Source organism: Sinocyclocheilus rhinocerous, unplaced genomic scaffold (genome assembly GCF_001515625.1).
Source record: "Sinocyclocheilus rhinocerous isolate Xijiao unplaced genomic scaffold, SAMN03320098_v1.1 scaffold1715, whole genome shotgun sequence".
NCBI classification, from domain to species: domain Eukaryota; kingdom Metazoa; phylum Chordata; class Actinopteri; order Cypriniformes; family Cyprinidae; genus Sinocyclocheilus; species Sinocyclocheilus rhinocerous.
Window position 1 is genome coordinate 371,593 of NW_015655588.1, and position 20,212 is coordinate 391,804.

General features: G+C 36.5%; 1 protein-coding gene across 2 annotated transcripts in view; it reads right to left on the reverse strand.

Moving 5' to 3' along the window:
* Positions 1 to 20,212, reverse strand: part of LOC107718712 (neuronal-specific septin-3-like) — a 58,873-nt gene that overhangs the window by 33,931 nt on the left and 4,730 nt on the right. For both annotated transcript variants that reach the window (XM_016525909.1, XM_016525908.1), the window contains exons 2-3: positions 14,279 to 14,543; positions 12,760 to 13,109 (exon numbers count right to left, since the gene is read on the reverse strand). In XM_016525909.1, the coding sequence (XP_016381395.1) occupies positions 12,760 to 13,109; positions 14,279 to 14,543 (615 nt within the window). The remainder of the gene's footprint in view (positions 1 to 12,759; positions 13,110 to 14,278; positions 14,544 to 20,212) is intronic.

Genomic DNA, 20,212 nt, shown 5'->3' on the forward strand with positions numbered 1-20,212 from the left:
ACTGGACGTAATCTGACACTCACAGACAAATGGAATCAGAAGTTAAAAAGTGGAACAGAACAGATCTGTGCTGAATACACACAGGTCAATTAACTTCCATGTTAACGACAACAATTAAACAACAGGAACTGTATTGTCATGCAACGCAAATATATGAGAATTAACATAGGAAGCCATTCAAACAATGCTGATTGGATATAAACCCAGAGAGAACATCTGAAGCTATGACAAGTTTGAATATGTGGGATTCTGGGTCCAATGTAAACTAATTAGAAAAACTGATTATCAAAATGTCTGATTGTAGAAACTAAGAGCAGTTATGACACACACCCCACACAAAGAAAAGAGAGGGCCTCGAGAAGGGGAGAAAGGGAGGGGGTGGAAGAAAGTAAAAGGAGGGGTTCACTGAGCTTATCATCTGTTTCAATGCACAGACAAACAAGAGAAAGTGAGGTCTTTAAAAACACAGAACAAAACTCCACGAACGCTAGCCAAAATCTCCCTTTCTCTTCCTCTCTCACTTGCTTCGTTTCCTCACTGGCAAGAACAGAGTGAGGACACCTGGGAAACTAGTGCATGCAGCAACACACACGCACGTCACCCACTCTGTAGCTCTGTAAAAGCGCTACAGCCTCTCTGAATGAGACTCTGGAAAGAGATGTAAAACTCAAGCAAAGAAAGCCTGTTTGAACAGAAGTAAACATGAAGAGCAGATAGTGACTCACCCTTCCTTTAGTAGCTCTTGCTGTCTTTCTTTATCTCTCTTTCTGTCTCTCTTTCTCTGTGCCTGAGTCAGCCTGCAACACCACCAGCTGGACTCACAGCCACGCCCACTCCAGGGTCATGTGACTACAGAACAGCCAAGCAGCTCTCATCACTCATTCAAACAGGCTATAGTAGAATCTGTCCTGGTGTGTGGTTCAGGTTTTGCCTATTTGTGGGGACCAAATGTCTCCGCAAAGATAGAGTACTTTGTGAGAGAAAGAAAATGGTTAATAAACATATCTGAGATAAATGAGAGATTTTGTGAGGATTAAATATGAGTAGGGTAAATAGAAAATGTCATTAGCTCAGTATAAAAACAATGGAAGTCAAAGCAAAAAGTCCCCATCATGATATAAAAACAATCACTTAAATGTGTATTGCCATGTGTAAGAGTACTTAAACCCTAATTTGTATTATTAGTAGTATATCATTATAAGTGGATCAATTTTGTTTAGAATTCTAAAAAAAAAACTTGATTTATAAATACTCAATTTAATAAAATGTCATATTTGATTAAAAACTTATATTTATATTAACAACACTATTTATATTTTAGCCTGAAGTTAAGTAGTACTGGTGGAAATGTGTTCCCTCCAATAATCAAATTTATTTATTAATTTATTAATTTATTTAGAATGCATAACTGAGTAACTTGTTTGGCATCACTCATTCATTGTGCCTGGTAAATCACTTTTTTCTTTCAAAAGATGTTTTGTGACGGAATGTTACACGGTTGAAGATCAGTGCAAAAATGCCCTGGAAATACTGTATACACCACATTACAATCTGTTTTCTTGTGCTTCTAATGCAAAAGTTAATTTCACTACACTTTGTTTAACAATATATATTTATGTAAATTTAAAATAATAATAAAACACAACAAAATCAGTCACTGTCAGTACAAGAGGAAATTATTAAATATATATTTGCTATGACTGTAACAGATGTGTATGAATGTGTGCATAAGTATGTTTATATGCATATATATACAAATGCATATGCACGTGTGTGTCTGTATTTTTTAATGTGCAAGAATGTAAACGTGCAAATTGCAGGAAGTCATTAAACAGCACAAAACATAGCTGTATCTTTTAAAGGTGAAAGGATCGATTACATTTATTCAACTCAATGGAAACAGTTCTTCTGCAACACACTGATGCAGTTTCATTGTGTCTGAGAATAACCATATCCAGCCACCTGTTGTGTAGCAAAGACTGATCACAGACATGATAAAACGGCATTCTACACCGAATATAATGAGATGACAGTCATGTGTGCAAAGTTTTGTTCGGCTTTTGAGATGACAACAACTTCAAATCTATTCTTAAGAAAGGAATCAGAGTCTGAGAAAAACGAGAGAGGCCAGGCCATGATTTTAGGGTACAGGAAGTAGTCTGTCAAGGATGTTTTATAGTGTGTAATTCTGAATACATCTGAGAATAGCTACATTATGTTACTCAGGAACTCCTAGGCTCATTGGAACCATAGACCAGAAAAAGACAGGGAGAGAGGGTGGGAGAGAGGCTCCAGTCTACTTCCTGTAGACATTTAGGTTTTCTCTGCTTATCTTAATTACTCATATACATGAGAGATTGATCCTTAGAGGTTTGCCAACATAACTTCTTATCCATGATAACTACTTTAAACATCCAAATATTACTGGCCGGTTGTTCTTCACACATAGTCTGCCTCTTCCTGAGATTCTAGGCTGGAATTATTTGTTATTCTAGAGTGAATGTTTGTGTTGTTTTCCTCACAGGAAGTTATCAGAAAGCAAATGGAGGTGTATCACTGCCCAGTAGCAAAATGAAGAAAAAACAGTCAGAGAGACAAAGGGACAGAGAGATAGAGAGTGTAGAGCAGGAAGTCTGTGCTGTGCAAGATTAGATATGATAGTGAGAGGCACGCTTTATATTTACAGCATATGGAATTGATTTCACAGCTTTCTTAGTATTGAGGCGGTGAGGATGATTCATTCTTAAGGCCTGCAGAGATTTAAGACTGCAGCCCTGTCTTATCTGGAAGAGGTTTGGGTTTAATACCTTCCTGTCCCCCTGGTGTTTTCCTGTCCTAGTCAACTGAAGGACATTTAGTTTGAGGATAATTTGAAGTTCCCAATGCAGGTTCGGGAGGAGCCTAATCACCCAGTCCTGTCAATCATCGCTATGATCGTATATATAAGCAGCAGTCATTGCTCTGTTCCAGCGACAATTCTTCCGGCATCCCTCCACCTCCCCTTCTCCTCCTCTAATCCCTTCTTTTTCCTCTACACTTTACCATCATATGGGGGGGTTCTTACTCAGAGCTTGAGCCAAGCCTCGGGTTCAAGCCTCCTTCGCGGACAGCAAGCAAAGCTCGTTTACCATTATCTGGCAGGGCTGAATGGGCAGGCGAACTCGTGAAATGTGGTTATAGTAAAACTGTCACCTTAAAATGTATTAAAGAGTCTCAATGGTTCAATACAGTCATAATCCACGGTCAGACATTGATTACTAGAAAGCATTTAAGATTGTTTTTTCTGAACTAGTTTACTCTGTGTCCAAATATGCAAAGCTTGTGCTTTACTTTACTCAGTATTACCAGAAATATATTTTAAATGATCCAGTAGCTATTTTCCTGAGCACTCTCTTTTACTCTTAAAACAACCAAGTTATGAGTTGCGTCAGCTGCAAGATCAGAGTTTACTGTAAACGCAATGGCTGTGTCTGAAAGCTGAAAAATACTAGGAAGGCAACAAAGCACATCTGAATCCTATGATCACAATCAGATGATCGTGTCACATCCTGTCTACTGAGACACCTTCATCTAATTGTGTGTGTTTTTTTTAAAGCATGTATCCTTTGCTGCCTATGATATCCCACTATCATGTGTGTTTGATTCTGTGAAAGTTGAGCTAAAATATAAAATGGCATCTAATTGTTGGTTTCCTTTTTGTGTAAATGCATTTTTGAACTTTTTCAACTTTTGCATCATTTCAAGCAAGAAATTAGAAATTAGAAAAGAAAATTTGCATCAGCAAGAAATTAGTTTTACTATTAAATTAAAAATTATATTAGCATTAATTAAATATTCCTTAGTTATCATCAAAGCTCTCTCTATTTTGTTGGAGATCATTATACTGCTTCAGAAGCCTGTCCAAAATCATTTTCTTGAGGTACCTTCATTCACAAACGCGGTCTGTGAATTTACTGCAACAAGGCAACTGCCTAAGCTTTTGGACACAGTCTCCAGCTCCTTCCTTTACAACTGACCGCTTACAAAATGACCTTTTTGAAGGCCCCGTCAGAAGAATAAGAGATCAAAAGCGAAAACAACCTTGGGACAGTTTGTTCATTTATTGAAAATCTGTTTCTCTGAGGTATAGTAAAAGACAAACACTGTATTGTACCCATGTGTATTGTTAATTCATTCCAGTTGTGTGGTCACTTCCTGCACTGCTGCACAGCCTCTTATTTGGTAACAGTTGCTCAGCCACAGGTCCACATCACAACTCTCATGAATCACCACATAAGTAGCAGTGTTGTTCATCGCATCTTTGGAACCAGTAGGGAATGAAACCTCCTAGAGCTGGATGAAACCTGCTGTTCGGTATTCTGAGGCTGACAGCTGTGAGTCATGAGGTCATAATGTGCAGAACACAAAGGGAACATAAGGTAGGTCAGAGGTTGCTTTGCACTCCCCCATTGATTAAATAATTTCTCTTTCTCTCACTCAAACACACACACACACATCAAAGCTTTTCATTGGGGTCCACAGCAAAAACACAATTCAGTCAGGCCACTGCGGGGGAGGGGTTGAGGTACTACCAAGGTTGTGGTTCAACTAACATCCCTATGTGATGATGCTTGTTATTACGGATGTGCCAGAAGCTGAATACATTATTTGTAATGGCACAATAACTTCAAAACGAATAACAAATTGTAACACATAATAGAAAAAAAATTGTTAGATGTATTTACTACTTGTGCTTGCTGGATAACAGAGGAGCCAGGTGACAGCACAATATTTTAGATAACTAAAATTACAATGTAATAGTAAGTGTGTAAAATGAATGTAAACCACAATTAAATAGTTGTTGCGGTTTCTGATGCAAGCTTTTGAAGTTGTCATGGCAACCATATACATTGCAACTTTCCTAAGGGCTGGTCTGAAAAGGTAGATGAGTAGAAATATGTAAGCAGAAGCCTCATTTGTTAAAGTGTACACAGGACATCCTTAGCATCAGTTCTCGCTTTCACACATGGTTGTACAGTACTGTATCATCTGATTTGTTTAAACTGGCCAGCCATTCGACTACTGGTGGAAATGTACAGTATTTCGTGTAATATGTATGAATTAAATTGGAGAAAGGGATTGGAGAAGTTTTTCACCTGCACTCAAGCACACAAAGTCGGACTACCTGCTCCACTTTCACTTGGGTAACTGAACTAGTAAATGCTACACAATGCCATGTGGCAATATTGGATGAATTCATCCATATAAGTTTGAACCTGATTCCAAAGAAGAAGAGGAAGAGCAATTTATACAGGGTCGTCCACAAGGCGATGTAGCAGAATGATAATGCTTTTTATGTATCACTTTCTACAACGTCAAACACATAACGGTAACTGATGTCACTGGTCTTTGGCTTGTCTATGTTATCAAACAGCCAATAATGTGTTGCTAATGTTACACAAACCATGCTCCTGTTTGCTATCTCAGACACCTACTGATATAAAAAGCCCCACCCCGCATGTTTGTGACAGCAGGAAACGGGCTGTTTCAAACCACATTATTGAATATTGAAACATTAATATATGTCTTTGGTACGCTGAGGTTTTAAGGAGAAAATGCTCAGCAATGGTGTTGAATGATGATTTTGCACATGGTTTGTCTTTAAGCATATAAAAACACCAGACAGACATGTAAACAATGTTAAAAACTTGATTTTCACCACAGGGGGTCTTTAAGTAATAAGATATTTATATTTTGTAATACAGAATAACAGAATTACATTTAAAACAAGGTTTGACCTCCGTCCACATCCAATTTTATTCAAATGCAGATACAGAAACAAATTTTAGTTTTGCCAGTGTTACAGATACATATTGACTTTGCTGCACACCCCTACTTATTATTGTGATTTTTGGATTGGGAGGAGGATTGCTTTGCTCAGAGAGAGCACCATATTGTCCTTATCACCATGTTTGGTTTACAGTCTTACAGTCTAACTTAAAGAATAGTACAATTCTAAGGTACTGTTAATGTACATCTACTAAATCCATTCCATGATATCTTGATGAATATGAATAAAAATGCATTCTTATAAGCATAATATATATGATATCTACACATCCAAAAGCTTTGCTTAAACATGGTTTAAAAAAGTTCCATTTCAGGTCTGATCACAAGTTGTTAGGCAAGACAGTACATTTTTTATACTTTGTAGTAACATGCATCTCCAGTGAAAGCACTTGTGATCAGATTTTAAGGGGATGATCTTTGATATCATGTCTCTATTTTTCATATTGCATGACTGGATACTTTCCAGACAGCCCTCGTATTACAGTATTTCACTCACCATGTTAGCGATGCTTCAGACTGATAAAGCTCCAAAGAGCACAACAGATTGCTTCACATGATGTGTCAGTGCAAGCTCTTGAGTAGTTATATGCATACTTGACTTAAAGTCACTTACTTAATGTACAGTTACATTACACAGCCTCTTACAAGAGTAAAAGACTGTGATATTTAACAAAAAAAGGTAGCATTTTATTAACATTTTGATTATGTAAAGCTCTCTGAGTCACATTTTATGTTTGAAAGGTGCTATACAAATAAAGTTTTATTATTATTATTATTTATTATTATTATTTTAAGGACCAATTCTCACAATTAACTAACATGCATATCACTAGCATATTGGCTGTTTATTAGTACTTATAAAACACATATTAAAGGGGTCATATGATGCGATTTAAATGTTTCCTTTCTCTTTGGAGTGTTACAAGCTCTTGGTGCATAAAGAAGATCTGTAAAGTTGCAAAGACTAAAGTCTCAAATCCAAAGAGATATTCTTTATAAAAGTTAAGACTTGTCCACGCCCTCCTAAAACGCCTCGTTTAAACACGCCCCCACATATCTACCTCACTATGTGGGAAGATTTGCATAACACCGCCCAAATGTTCAAGCAAAGAAAGAAGGCGTAACTTTTATTCTCACTGTAGTATTGTTGTGCATTACACCAAATACACAACATAATGTTCTTTTTAGCAACGTCATATGACCCCTTTAATGCCTTATTCTGCATGACCATATTTTAGATCACTTAATCCTACCCCATACCCAAACCTAACAACTACCTTACTGTTAATAAACAGCAAATTAGGAGTTTACTGAGGCAAAAGTTGTATTTAATAGTTAATAGAGAGAATTGGACCCTAAAAACAAAGACCAAAAATTATATCCAAACAAACACAAAAAAAGGGAAGATAAAGAGGGAGAAAATGTTAGAGAATGATCAGGAAAATAGAATATCTAGGCTAAGACAAGAGAGGAAGATTGAGTCAGCTGGGCCCCAAGATAAAGTCATTTGGATGGAGCTGGTTTACATTGTGGTGGGAAACTTGTGCGACCCTTGACCTTCCCTCTCTCGCCATGTAAAGTAAACATGTTTCCGGAAATGTTATCAAGAGAGGACTGTCATATTTCCAGTGACGCATCTCAACTCAACTCGTCTCAGAGACAGAGGCGTCCTTTGTCAACATTACACACAACTTTATCAAAAACAACATAAAAGACTCCAGAACTCAAATTTTTGTTTCTGAACCTGACACTCCAGAGTGCAAGTGGATGTGTGTGTTGCAGATTTCCTCACTATTTTTGAAGCGGTGTACATTAAGCTTGTGCTTTTTACTTCAATTAATAGAGCCTGGAATAAATGTTTTACATCAAAGGTGCATCACATCACTTGTGAGAACTCTTCTGAACATTAAAATTAAATGACAATTAGGACATTTCCAATTCATGTAAAGGTTACACTTTATTTCGATAGCCCTCTTTAGAAATTCTACTAACTAAGTAACTTTGCAACTACATGTCAACTAACTCTCATTAATTGGCAACAACATGTCAACTAACGTTCATTAGTGCAGACTGTTAGGTTAGGGCAGTGGTTCTTAAACAGCATGCATCCTTTTCTAGTGTTTGACGTGTCAAGCACCCCCACCACCTTACTCCAGTTAAACGACACATTTTTAACTGCAATAATACAGGTGATACACTGTATATAGGGCTTTAGATTAGTTGTCCGTTCTGGCAAGTAAAATTCTCTTTCACTTGCCCCTTGAAAAAATCCACTTGTTCCAGACAAGCATTAATGTCGAGCTCTGTTACTGTTTAGAAAATTCAACCCGCCAAAGTGGGAGTGACCATGTTACCTGCCACTGCTGAAATCTACCCGCATTTGGGGGGTGTTAATGTCAAGCTCTGACTGTATATTAGAAAACATCAAAATTTCAGTTATAAATAAAAAGAATATTAAAGAACACTATAATTTACTACCCTTTTTTTAGTGAGATGGATGGCCCTGCATGTTTGCACACATTATCAAAATCATTCTCTCGCGCACCCACCCCCTGGTGGTCATCTGCGCACCCAGTTTGGGAACCGCTTTGTTAGGGTAAACATTAGGGTTAGTAGAAATGTCAAATTACTTGAAAAGTTACTTTTAAATTTGTAGAATGTCTGTTGACGGACCCTCAAAATAAAGTCTTAGCAGATATTAAGCAGACAGTCTACTAATACTCTAATGACTGGTAGTTTACATGTAGTTGTAAAGTTAATTATAGTTAGTAGAATGTCTAAAGTGGACTGTCAAAATAAAGCGTTACCATAAGTAAAAGCCATGGGACTGCTAGTATGCATGAAGTGTGGGACGAGTCTTAAAAATGTATTATTAAAACAAACTTAGAAACAAAAAAATAAATAAATGCGCAAGGTTATTCTCAGCAAAGAGTGTAATTTGTATGTTAAATATTTCTCTGTTATGTCCTACTGATATAGTTAACAGGATATAGTTAACTTTGAACTTACCACATTATATGATAGATTTACCTTTGTTGTTTGTGTAGTGTCTAATAATTTAATTTAGTTCTAATATGTGATTTACTAGGCATAATGAATGAATGATCCAAAAAGAGTTACTCAATCATGTGTTCAACATAAATTTCAAACTTACTGTAATAGAGTTTAAATTAATTTTGAGTTTCAGGGTTAATAATGATACATATTTTTGGTACCTTCAAATTAGTAATTCTAATGATATCGTTCCTCATCGTTATAGCTGTGGCGTGGACTTATCTTTTTTCACAGATTTAGAATTATTATTAAAACTTTATCTACATATTTATCATTTTAGTTATCATTCTACTTATCATCCCTGTGTTGATACAAAAAGCAGATCTGAGGTTTTATAGCAAATCAAAATTTTATGCAAAAACTACAAAATATACTACATGAGTAAATTTAAGATCAAGTGGAAACAATTGGAAGGAAGGACATGAGACAATCTGGTGTGCGGTCACTTCCCATCCAAAAAACTTAATGAACAGGAAGGAAACTAAACTGTCATATATTTACAACATGGTTAGATGTTGCTTTCTGCTAAGGTTCCACCGAATTTTAAAAACTATTTAAAGTTTTAATAGCTAAATATTTATGCTAGTTTCAAGAACTCATAAAGCGTCATGTTTGATTATGTGATTGACAGATGCTTTGCTTAATTTTAAGAAATTTATGCTACGTTTGAAGTGTGTTTTGGTTTTTTTAAAAAGAGGGATTAGTGCTGTAGTGCTGTGCCTGAGAGCACGTCAGCACCAGTATAAATTGATAATGACTTTTAATAGGACATGTCACAGTACCAGAACTAGCAGGTGCTAAACAGTGGGCACACAGAGTACTCGGGAGTATTAAGTGAGTGAGTGAAGTGATGTGTGGCCAAGTATGGTGACCCATACTCGGAATTTGTGCTCTGCATTTAACCCATCCAAGTGCACACACACAGTAGTGAACACACACACACACACACACACACACACCGTGAACACACACCCGGAGCAGTGGGCAGCCATATTGCTGCGGCACCCAGGGAGTAGTTGGGGGTTCAGAAAAGAAACCAATCAACCTACAATGCAAAGATGGTAGATTTACAAACTGAGTTCTTCCAGGGGGTTCCGCACCAGCCAAGCATTTGTGATAGAGATAAATAGGAAAGCTATAAGTAGGACGAATAGGAACACACTTTCTCCGGGTATTATAGAAAGTGAAAATGTTTTTTTTTTGGTAATTAGAACTAAATATATTTTTTTACTAATTCAACTTTAAAAAGGTTGCAAATTTTAGCATACAAAATATATACACATAACATGAACACACACACACACACACACAGTACACAGTGTGGCTATTTGATAGAAAAGAAACCAATCAACCTACAAAGCAAAGATGGTAGATTTACAAACTGAGTGCTTCCAGGGGGTTCTGCACCAGCCAAGCATTTGTGATAGAGATAAATAGGAAAGCTATAAATAGGACGAATAGGAACACACTTTCTCCGGGTATTATAGAAAGTGAAAATGTTTTTTTTTTGGTAATTAGAACTAAATATATTTTTTTACTAATTCAACTTTAAAAAGGTTGCAAATTTTAGCATACAAAATATATACACATAACATAAACACACACACACACACACACACACAGTACACAGTGTGGCTATTTAGGTATTAGATCATTCTTGGCTGCAGTTTTCCCTCTATTTTTTAGCATTTACAGGAACTCCTCTGGCCCAGAGAGCTTCCACATGTGCACTGTGTGCCATTCATTGTGTGTGGTCTGTCAGTGTTTGGTTGTGTACGTGGTTGTGATGTACATGTGTGAGTTGTTTAAATGTATGTGTGTGCATTGGTGTGTGCTGTTGTGCATGTACTGTATTAATGGTAAGGAGGTGGAGTTTGGATGACTAATCAAATCCATATGTGTGGGAAGTTGTTTTAACTAGGCCCTTTTTCCCTTTCTCATGTCCATCACTGTATCTTCCACATGCACAATTTGACATCTGAATGTCAGGGTTAGTTGCTATCTTTGAACTTGTCATTTAGCAAACGTTTTCTTTCCAACATGCTTTACAGTTCACTATGCATAGGCACAGTCCATTTGGAGCTCATGAGATTAAATATCTTACACAAGGATGACAGGAGGCTAGATCTAAAAAAAAATTGAATCAGCACCTTCTGTGCTATCATTTCAAATATTAACCATTAGGCAATCCCTTGACAGACCAGGATGCTTTTTCACATGCACTACTGACATATATTTCACCCTTTACTTTACTCAAATGAGCATCGACTCCTAAAGTGTCTGTAGGGACTGCTGGCTTGCATATGCACAGTCTGCAGGCTTTGAATCTCTGAAAAATGTTTTGTGATCAGAGAAATAGTACCTAAGACATTTAAGTGGCTAAATGGGTCAGGGATAATAAACCTCATCACATGAATAGGAAAATTTAACTTGTCTGCTTTTACAGCCTCATTGTGTTTAGAATTGTGCTCTGGCAAACTATTCTAACTCAGACTTTTAGTTTTTATAATAAACACAAATTTTAAAGAAGAAGAGTTGTTGGAAGCTCAGTGATGGTGGCATTGGAGTCATGCGACCATGCTGTAGTTTGTTCTTCTGTGATTGTATTTAGGTTTCAAAATCCTCATGATAAACCAAACTTGTAAGAATCATAAACTTTCATTGGTCACAGAGCTTATTTTCTGCAATTATTAAAAGCCAATGGAAAAATCCTATTGGGTTATTGTCGAGGGAACCAGGGTGATGCTAACTTCTGGGTTGGTCTACAAAGATACATTATTACTGCAGTGCTCTATACTAGATATATGTAGACATTTCCTTAATAATTTACTATAGCAATGGCCTCCGTATGAGCTGCTATGAAAACATGACCATATCACATTCACAATCACAAAGGCATAGAAAATTTCAGACTGCAAATATATTATAGTCAGACATGGTAAACTGATTGTAGGTTGCACACCTGCTGTAACCTCTAGTAAAAACATGACCTGGAAAGAAAGCACTTACAGTATATTATACCAAATATAAATAAAATCGACAGCATATTCATCAAACGTAATGCTCCTTAATTAAACAACAGCCTTCATTATAACATTTTTAAACTTTAAACGAAGTCTGGCATAAACAGCCTCTGGATGTTTTTTTATAGTTTCAAAGACAATTACCATTAAAGTTTGCAGATACTCCACCGCTGCGCTGATTTAAATATGACCACTTCCCTTCTCATTCAGCACAGTTCTCCTCTACCTCAAGTCCTTTGTGATCCTGAGATACCACAGTGTGTTTATGTCTCAGTATGAAGAATGTCTGACGCACAGCTGGACTAAAAGGCTCGAGTCCAGACAGAGTAAGAAGCCTGTGGCTGCCTTGCAGCTTTCTTCCACTCATGGCTCATTTGCATCTTGCTAATTTTTCATGCGCAGTAAGGGCCAAAACTCAACGGCTCGTTCAGGATGTCAGAGTCAGTTTAAGTTCAGTGTCCAGCTGAGATCAAACACAAAACAGAAAGGCTTGGAGCTCAGGCTAAGGGGGATGAGGCTCAGAAAGTCGAAATCACATGAAGCAGAATACTAGACGAACTTCCCTCAATAATGACACACATTTACGTTTCACACAGTGTTTGCTCAACCTTTAAAGCAAGAGATGAAGTTAAAGATAATAGAATCCAACCACAGACCCGGGCACCTCAGGACATACCACCAAAGAAAGACGACTAAATAACATATGTGCTCCATGGCTGTTTTAAAAGACATTGAATTTGCATGGAAATGTTTAAAAAATAAAAAATCAGAAGACAATTGAACAGTGTGGTTTTTAAGAGCTTCATTCTTCTATTCTGGGAGAAATACATCTGTATACGTGGATTGTACTTACTATGCCCATCAGAACTGGGGGATTTCCGTCCAACATGATTAGGTGATGAACACCTTGTTGTAACTGGTGGATGGTGAAGACTGTCATGACCTTTGGTGTCTGTTGATTTTGTGACACTGATTTCAGGTTTTCTTGCTGATCCATCTGCAGGGCTCGGTGGCTCGCTTTTCCTGAAGGTGGTCTCTGGGAATTTAGCACTGGCGTGGGGAACGATAGTAGATGCTGCATGTGTGATGGGGGCAATGGTCTCCAGTGTCTTGCTGAAGGTGACTGAGTGCTTCTGCGTCTCAGGGGTCTTACTGTGGCTCAAGACATCTGGCCTCTTCAGCCCAAACCGAGCCGCGCCAGGACTAGGACACAGTAACATTTTATCTTGTTTATTTTGGTTGCATTTCATCCATTACACAAGCTAGGACTAATATGCATTATACAACTGTTAGTTCTTCAGATTAGTCAAAAGTGCTCATATTTCATATAACAGCAGTGAGACTGTTTGTATCACTTTTTCTCTGTTGGCATCATTCCGCTTGTCAAGCACTATTCTTGTTGGCCGAACAGAAACAAACTCATTTCTTATTTCTAAAACTGTTCAGTGTGAATTCAGAAGTACTGCAAGTTGGTGATGTCATATGAATTAGTATGGTCTGACCTGAACAAAAATGTCACCATGAAGGTCCACCCCTAAACCAACCCTCAAGAGTAAATTGTACAAAAACCTACAAAGGAGATTGTATATAAATTTGCCACCAATTTCCAAAGAGTGAAATACTTATGAAGTTTAACTGTTAAATATAAAAACGATATGCAATTCACAATCATTCAGTTTTACTTAGTACCAGCATGGCAGTGTTTACTTACAGCCAAATCAGTCATGCTAATATTAAAATATTATATCAATATATATATATATTTTTTTTTTTTACTTTTAAATGAAAGATTAAATTCCATGTTCAACACAATATTAGCAGTTACTTTTAAGATTTTTGCTCCACTGACAAATATTATTTTGAACAAAAACAAAGCAGAATCAAAAACATTACATGTCTCTGAGTAACACACAGTAGTGGTTGTTCCTAAATGAATCAGTGTTTTTGAACAAATTGGTTGAGTGAAAGATTCAGTGACACACAAAAAGAAACCGACTGCTGTATAATGCATATTTCAATCCAAAAAAACAGATCTAACTCATACTGAATGAAAATCAGTTGTTGCTGTAAATCCCGAGAAGATTGGAACACCTGGACTTTCAAGACCAATGCATTTTTATACTTTCATGTTCTGAATTTTGTGCATTATTGAAACCAGTCTGCTAAGAGGCTAGAGACTAGTCTTATTTTATTCTGTTTGTGAACAACAGAGCTAGTTTATTTATCTCTCACTTTTACCAAAAGTGCTTACAGCAAGACCACACAGCTGGAATTGCTAGTCAATGCCACACAAGACAATTTTTGTTTTGCCAATAAAATCTAGTAACTGACAGTGACATGAACATTGCAACTTTACATGTTTAAGTATATACCTGGGAGAGCCTTCAATAGCTTTGCCATTGTTGTTGGATGAGATGTCAAAGCCTAGCCCTGTCCTACGTGACACAGGTTCAGGGGTTCGAGCTTTGGGCTTTGAAGTGTCAGGGGGCTTGGTACCATTGGAGCCCAGCTCATAATACCGTCCGCTGGTCAGGGACATTGCCAAACGCTGGACATTGGATGGTGCTCGTCGTGTGTGAGGTGATGAAGAGTGCGAGGAGGAGTCCACATCATCCACTTCAAATGAGCGTTTCAGGGCTGGAGGAAAAGGACAAATTAGAAAACCTTCAGCTTGGAATTTATTATGTTAAATTCCTAGATTTATCTCCTGTAGTAAACACATCTAGATCTAACCATCAAATTCTAGAGAAAGATTTGAGGATTGAAATACAAATTATATAAATAATACAAAAGAAGCCATTCATTTTAACTAAACCTAACAATTATATTTTATAGTGTTAGCAAAGTAATGGAAGGCTAAGTGCATCCAGACTGTGAGGCACGTCGCTCAAACCCACAGCAAACATTCTGCAGATGGTACAAGTGACATGGTAACCAGGGTGCACTTATCAGCCCAGAAGAGTTATGAAACACCATTTTATGTTGTAATGATTTTTCAGTCGGGTGGAACAGCCAAATTCAGTGCTACACAGCAACAGTGTGTACATAAATACACTTTGTTAGATATCAGAGATTGTAAAAGTAAGCAAACTATTGGATAACAGCTGAAATATAAGCAGAAATAACAGGCACAATGTACTCAATTACTATAATTACTAGGTAATTATACAATATACCATAATATACACAATACACTATTATTACTAAGTAGTTTCTCAGAAGGTCCAATTTGATTTGCTGGTCTCAAATGAGGAGGTATCATTTTGCTTTTACAAAACAAAAATTACATATTAAAGATGAAAAATATTAACAACAAGATTATTGTTGAGATATCAAGCTAAAGATGTGGTAAACCAATGTGTGCTTCCTTTCCTCATCAATTCACACCTTAAGCTAAAGACCATCACGTGGGTATGAGATATTCAAACTGTAAACTGGACAGTAGAGGAATAGAAATTGATTTTTCATAATCTCTCAGGCACTTGCAGATAAAAAAAATATATATATACAGATTGTCATTGTTCTGTTATTAACTTTTTGCTACACCTGGCAACAGCGAATGATATGTGAGGATAAATGTCCATAAAAATATATTTTACACAATTTCAGGAATATATATACTGCATTCAGACAGATGTCATGTTTGGTGGCTGTGCCAGCATCACTGTTGGAGTGTTGAAGGTCACTGAATTCCCAGAGGAACTACCCTGGTTCTGTTATTTAATTAAGCATTTATTTGATCTTCTAAGACATGATGGATGAACTGGTGGCCAAAGGCTTTAATGCCCAAAAGTTGTGTGTGCGATAATAAGTGTAACAAAAGCAGCAATGCTGTTATTCTTTATTGTTTCTGCTTTAAGGTATTATTATCTGCACCAACAACTGCTGACAGTAAAATCAAACACATATAGTTTTTTTGTCAAACTTTGATTTTTATGTCATAATTATGAATTTTACATAATATTTATGACTTTTTCTTCATAAGTTTGACTATTTATCTCATAATTATGCCTTACCAAAGCATTTTTTTTCTTATGTGGTGGTAATGTGCTTCTATACAAACCAGTCTCATTAGTATACAATATCTCGTTTAATTGAAAGTGGCTTATGTCTGTTTGTGGATATAGGTTAGATGGCATAGTTTCAGATTTACTCTTACTCTATCCTGGCTAAAAATAGCCACTGACAAAATACAGGCCTACACCCTTTCAAACCGCTATGGCTAAAAAAAATCATCTCCCAAGAACATATGAGGTGCATTATGTTGTTACTTGACCATACAACTGCCAATCTTTCTTTTGAAGGAATCAATTCTTTGAATGGAAAATTTAATACATATTGGAAGACAGAGCTAAAACTCTTGAGTTGACATTTATTTTGCCCTTTTAAATTAATGGCATCCGAATAAATGATTAAACACAAGATTTGCTGAAAGACAGTTAAATTTTCTCACACTACCAGCTTTATAGTAAAGTTAATAGCAGTCTGCCATAAACTTTAACAATTGAATAAAATCTAAACTGCTCATTTAAGTATCTTACTCACTTCCAGTATATGTTTTATAATCAAATCTGGATATGTTAACATGGTCAGAATAAAACTTACAGTCTAAAAGGGATCACAAGCATGTCCAAACCACTCCGCCACTGGATTCAAAATCCCACCACCCAGTTGTTTATGACTTGGAAGAAAACACAATCTCTCTAAAGTTGGGCCAGATATTCCAGACAAAAACTTTCCCAGATATATATGAGTTTGCCAAAGTGCCTGCAACAGTCACGGTGCTTTTAAAGTCCCTTAAGGGTTTCTCACACTCAGCACACAAACAGTATGAATAGGGGTGTAACGATACCCTCATGTCACGATTCGATAAATATCACGATACTGAACTCACAATACAGTATTATTGTCGTACTCCAAGACATATGGTAAAAGGTTAACAGGAAATGTACTGTTGACTAAAATGCTAAATTTGGTATTACATTGGGGGTGGAAATTAATAGGCATATTCTTTTTTCTGGTAACTCAATGCACAGGACAATGGTGACACCAGAATAAAACTATTAATGATTCTGAAGCTGAAAATACAGAATTATTTTAGATGAATACACTTGCACTCTGTCACTGACTAGATATATTTTAAATAATGTGGGCCACTTTTTACTCTTAACATAAGACATTTGGCATTACCAGGACCCACAAATATACCCCCATTGCATTATTATACATTATATTCAACATTATACAGTATATAGTAGTTTAATGTAGTACTGACACTAAAACTCTGTAAACTTGATGTTTTTTTTCTCTCACAGCAATTTTCATTTTCGGTGAATTGTACACAATACAGATTGTCACTATCCACGATACATAGTTTTGCATTTTTGTGTTGTGATATATTGTGACACGATATATCCTTACACCCCTAAGTATGAATTAATACAGTATACAGTATATATATATATACATATATATATATATATATTCTATGTGGCAGATGATTATCACACAGCACAAAATTATAAACTGTCATTATTTGTGTTTTCTTTCTGCAACTGCTTTATGCTCATGTGAACAACTTGGAGTTTTTAAGAAAAGCAACAGAGAAAAATTAAAGAACCTTCCATAATATTCATCTCCTGCTTTGCAAAGTCACAAGCACTTGTCTTTTTGTTATATGAAGGTCACAATAAACATTAGACTGTATTGAACTGTATTCACCCTTACTCTTGTATTTACCCTTGACTTTCACTATAAAATGATTATTATTACCTTTTAAAAACTATTATAATCTAAACAAGAGTAAGTAAAAAAACAGTGCAACAAACATTATTATGAAATAAGAGACTTGCTATTTGTGAAGAAAACTAGGAAAAATTATGGTACATATCACTGGTGAACACTATTAAATCATTTAAAGCTTTTATTTTATCAAATTATGCAAAAAGTGTGAAAATATAATTTAACTTTGTATTTGTAATACATAAAATGCTACTGAATAAGTGATTTTCACAACTGTCATTTCGTGTCATGTACTGTAAGTTAGTCCAAATGACATTTGTACAAGTGGGTTCAGAAAAATAAGCTGTGATGCATATATATCCTGAACTGAACATTGTGATTAGACAAATTAAATAAACTAGTGAGAATATGAAAAGTGTGTTTTAAGGGAGTTTATTTTTAAAAGTTCATGGGGTCAAAAGTGCCTGTTACCCAATTTTCTTGAGGTTAGCCCACATGCTTCCAAATAAAACTTCAGAGATGCACAGCCCATAAGATCAGCCTTTCAGAAACCTGCTGAGTTTGTGTACTAAAATGATTTGCTTTTAAAAGTTATATGGGTTGGTGCTGTATCTGCAGCTGTTTGACTGGGCGAGTATAGCCCAAGAGCTCCTGTTGGCTTCAGTTTCTGAAGAAAAGCCAGCATGCTTTTGAGGGACTATGGGAGCACTCCGTTTGTCCATCCCACGCACATGGAATTAAAGTAAAAAACAGAGAAAAAAAATAGGAACGGCAAAGAGGAAATCTATGCCAGAGCAATATGTATAAGAGCCTGTAGTTGTTCATAGATATTTTTTAATAAGCTCTTACTCCAGACAGAAAGATTTACATTATAATTTACTGTTCTCAGAAGCAACTGTTCTTAAACCATTTCAGAGATACTCAGAAATAAATGCCAGGCTGAACTAAGTCTGATCCAACAGACCTCCGCCACACACACAAACAGATATAACTGGACAGAGAGAAAGGCAAACATTTGGAAACTCTAACTGTATTCAATTTTCAAAGCAAGAAAATGTAAATCGATTAGACGCGGCTACATTATACCTTCAACATTTGATATAATAGTGTGTGTTACTAGTGAAGTATTTCTTTGTGCTCCCTGCATCAAACAAGTCTCATCAAACTCATCAAAACAAATCCCAAATTTGAGGTCTCTGTTTGTAAAGTAAACCCTGAATATCAGCAGTGACTTAATACTCACTTAGAAGAAAAGTTCTTAAATTAGCTGATTTTAAATTACCAAAAATTGAGCTCTGGTTAAACTATTTCATCGCAAAACGCAACTACTTTTGAATGGATGTCAGTGGGGAACCTTTTCTCCTGCAAAATGGTGCTGTGTTGGCCCTGTTAGTGTGACCATTCCAACCTGTTAAACCCACCATACCAGACACCTAGCAGATGTAAAATAAACTAAGTGTAAACAAGCAATTAGATTGTTTAACTAACAAATATCTAAACACATCAACTGTAGACCTGAAGTATCAACTATGACCTGACGTACCATGGGGCAGTTGTGGCCTATTGGTTAGAGAGTCGGACTTGTAACCCAAAGGTTGCAGGTTCGAATCACAGTACCGGCAGGGATTGTAAGTGGGGGGAGTGAATAACCAGTGCTCTCTTCCACCCTCAATACCACGACTGAGATGAGACCCTTGAGCAAGGCACCGAACCCCCAACTGCTCCCTGAGTGCCGCAGCAATATGGCTGCCCACTGCTCCGGGCGTGTGTTCACTACTGTGTGTGTGCACTTGGATGGGTTAAATGCAGAGCACAAATTCCGAGTATGGGTCACCATACTTGGCCACACATCACTTCACTTTCACTTTCACTTATCTAAGTCTCTCTCATGAGCAGCGCACAATCATTAGATTTAAAACCAGGCCAGCATATGTTAATGCAGCCAACCTTCATTGGAGCTTTATTTTTCTTGGCTTTCTAACAAGGCCTCTGTGTTGAGGCTTATGGCCGCTTTAGGGCAGACCATACATTAAGATAGATTATCTTATATTTCCAGACCCTTCATAGAACTAAAGAAGCATCAGCTTTCATTTGTTTCATTCCTCAGAAAAGGGGTTAGTGAAGGCAATATGGTGTCAATTAGAAAGCAACAGCAAACAGGCTATAAAGAAACATTTGAATAATAATAACAATTTTGCCAACATAAAAGATCAGAGAACCTTCTGAAACCAAAGGGGTTATGTGCAGCATTTGCCCAAAAAGCATACAAGGATGCACATTTGGAAATTGTACCAGAAATACAACCAATATGGGACACACATTTAACATATGTCCACTAATATAAACTTTGCACATACTGCATAAATTGCATATAGTGTGCCAGAAAATTTGTGAAGTTATAAAGTGATTGACAGAGATAATAGAAAATGCTAAACATAACTGTTTGAAAACAAAGTATTAAATTATATTTGACAGTATTAGTTTTCCAAAGAAAGATGTACTGAGATTATGACACCAATATTAACATGGCCTTTTTTTTTTTTTTTTACCCTAGCAGCCGGTTC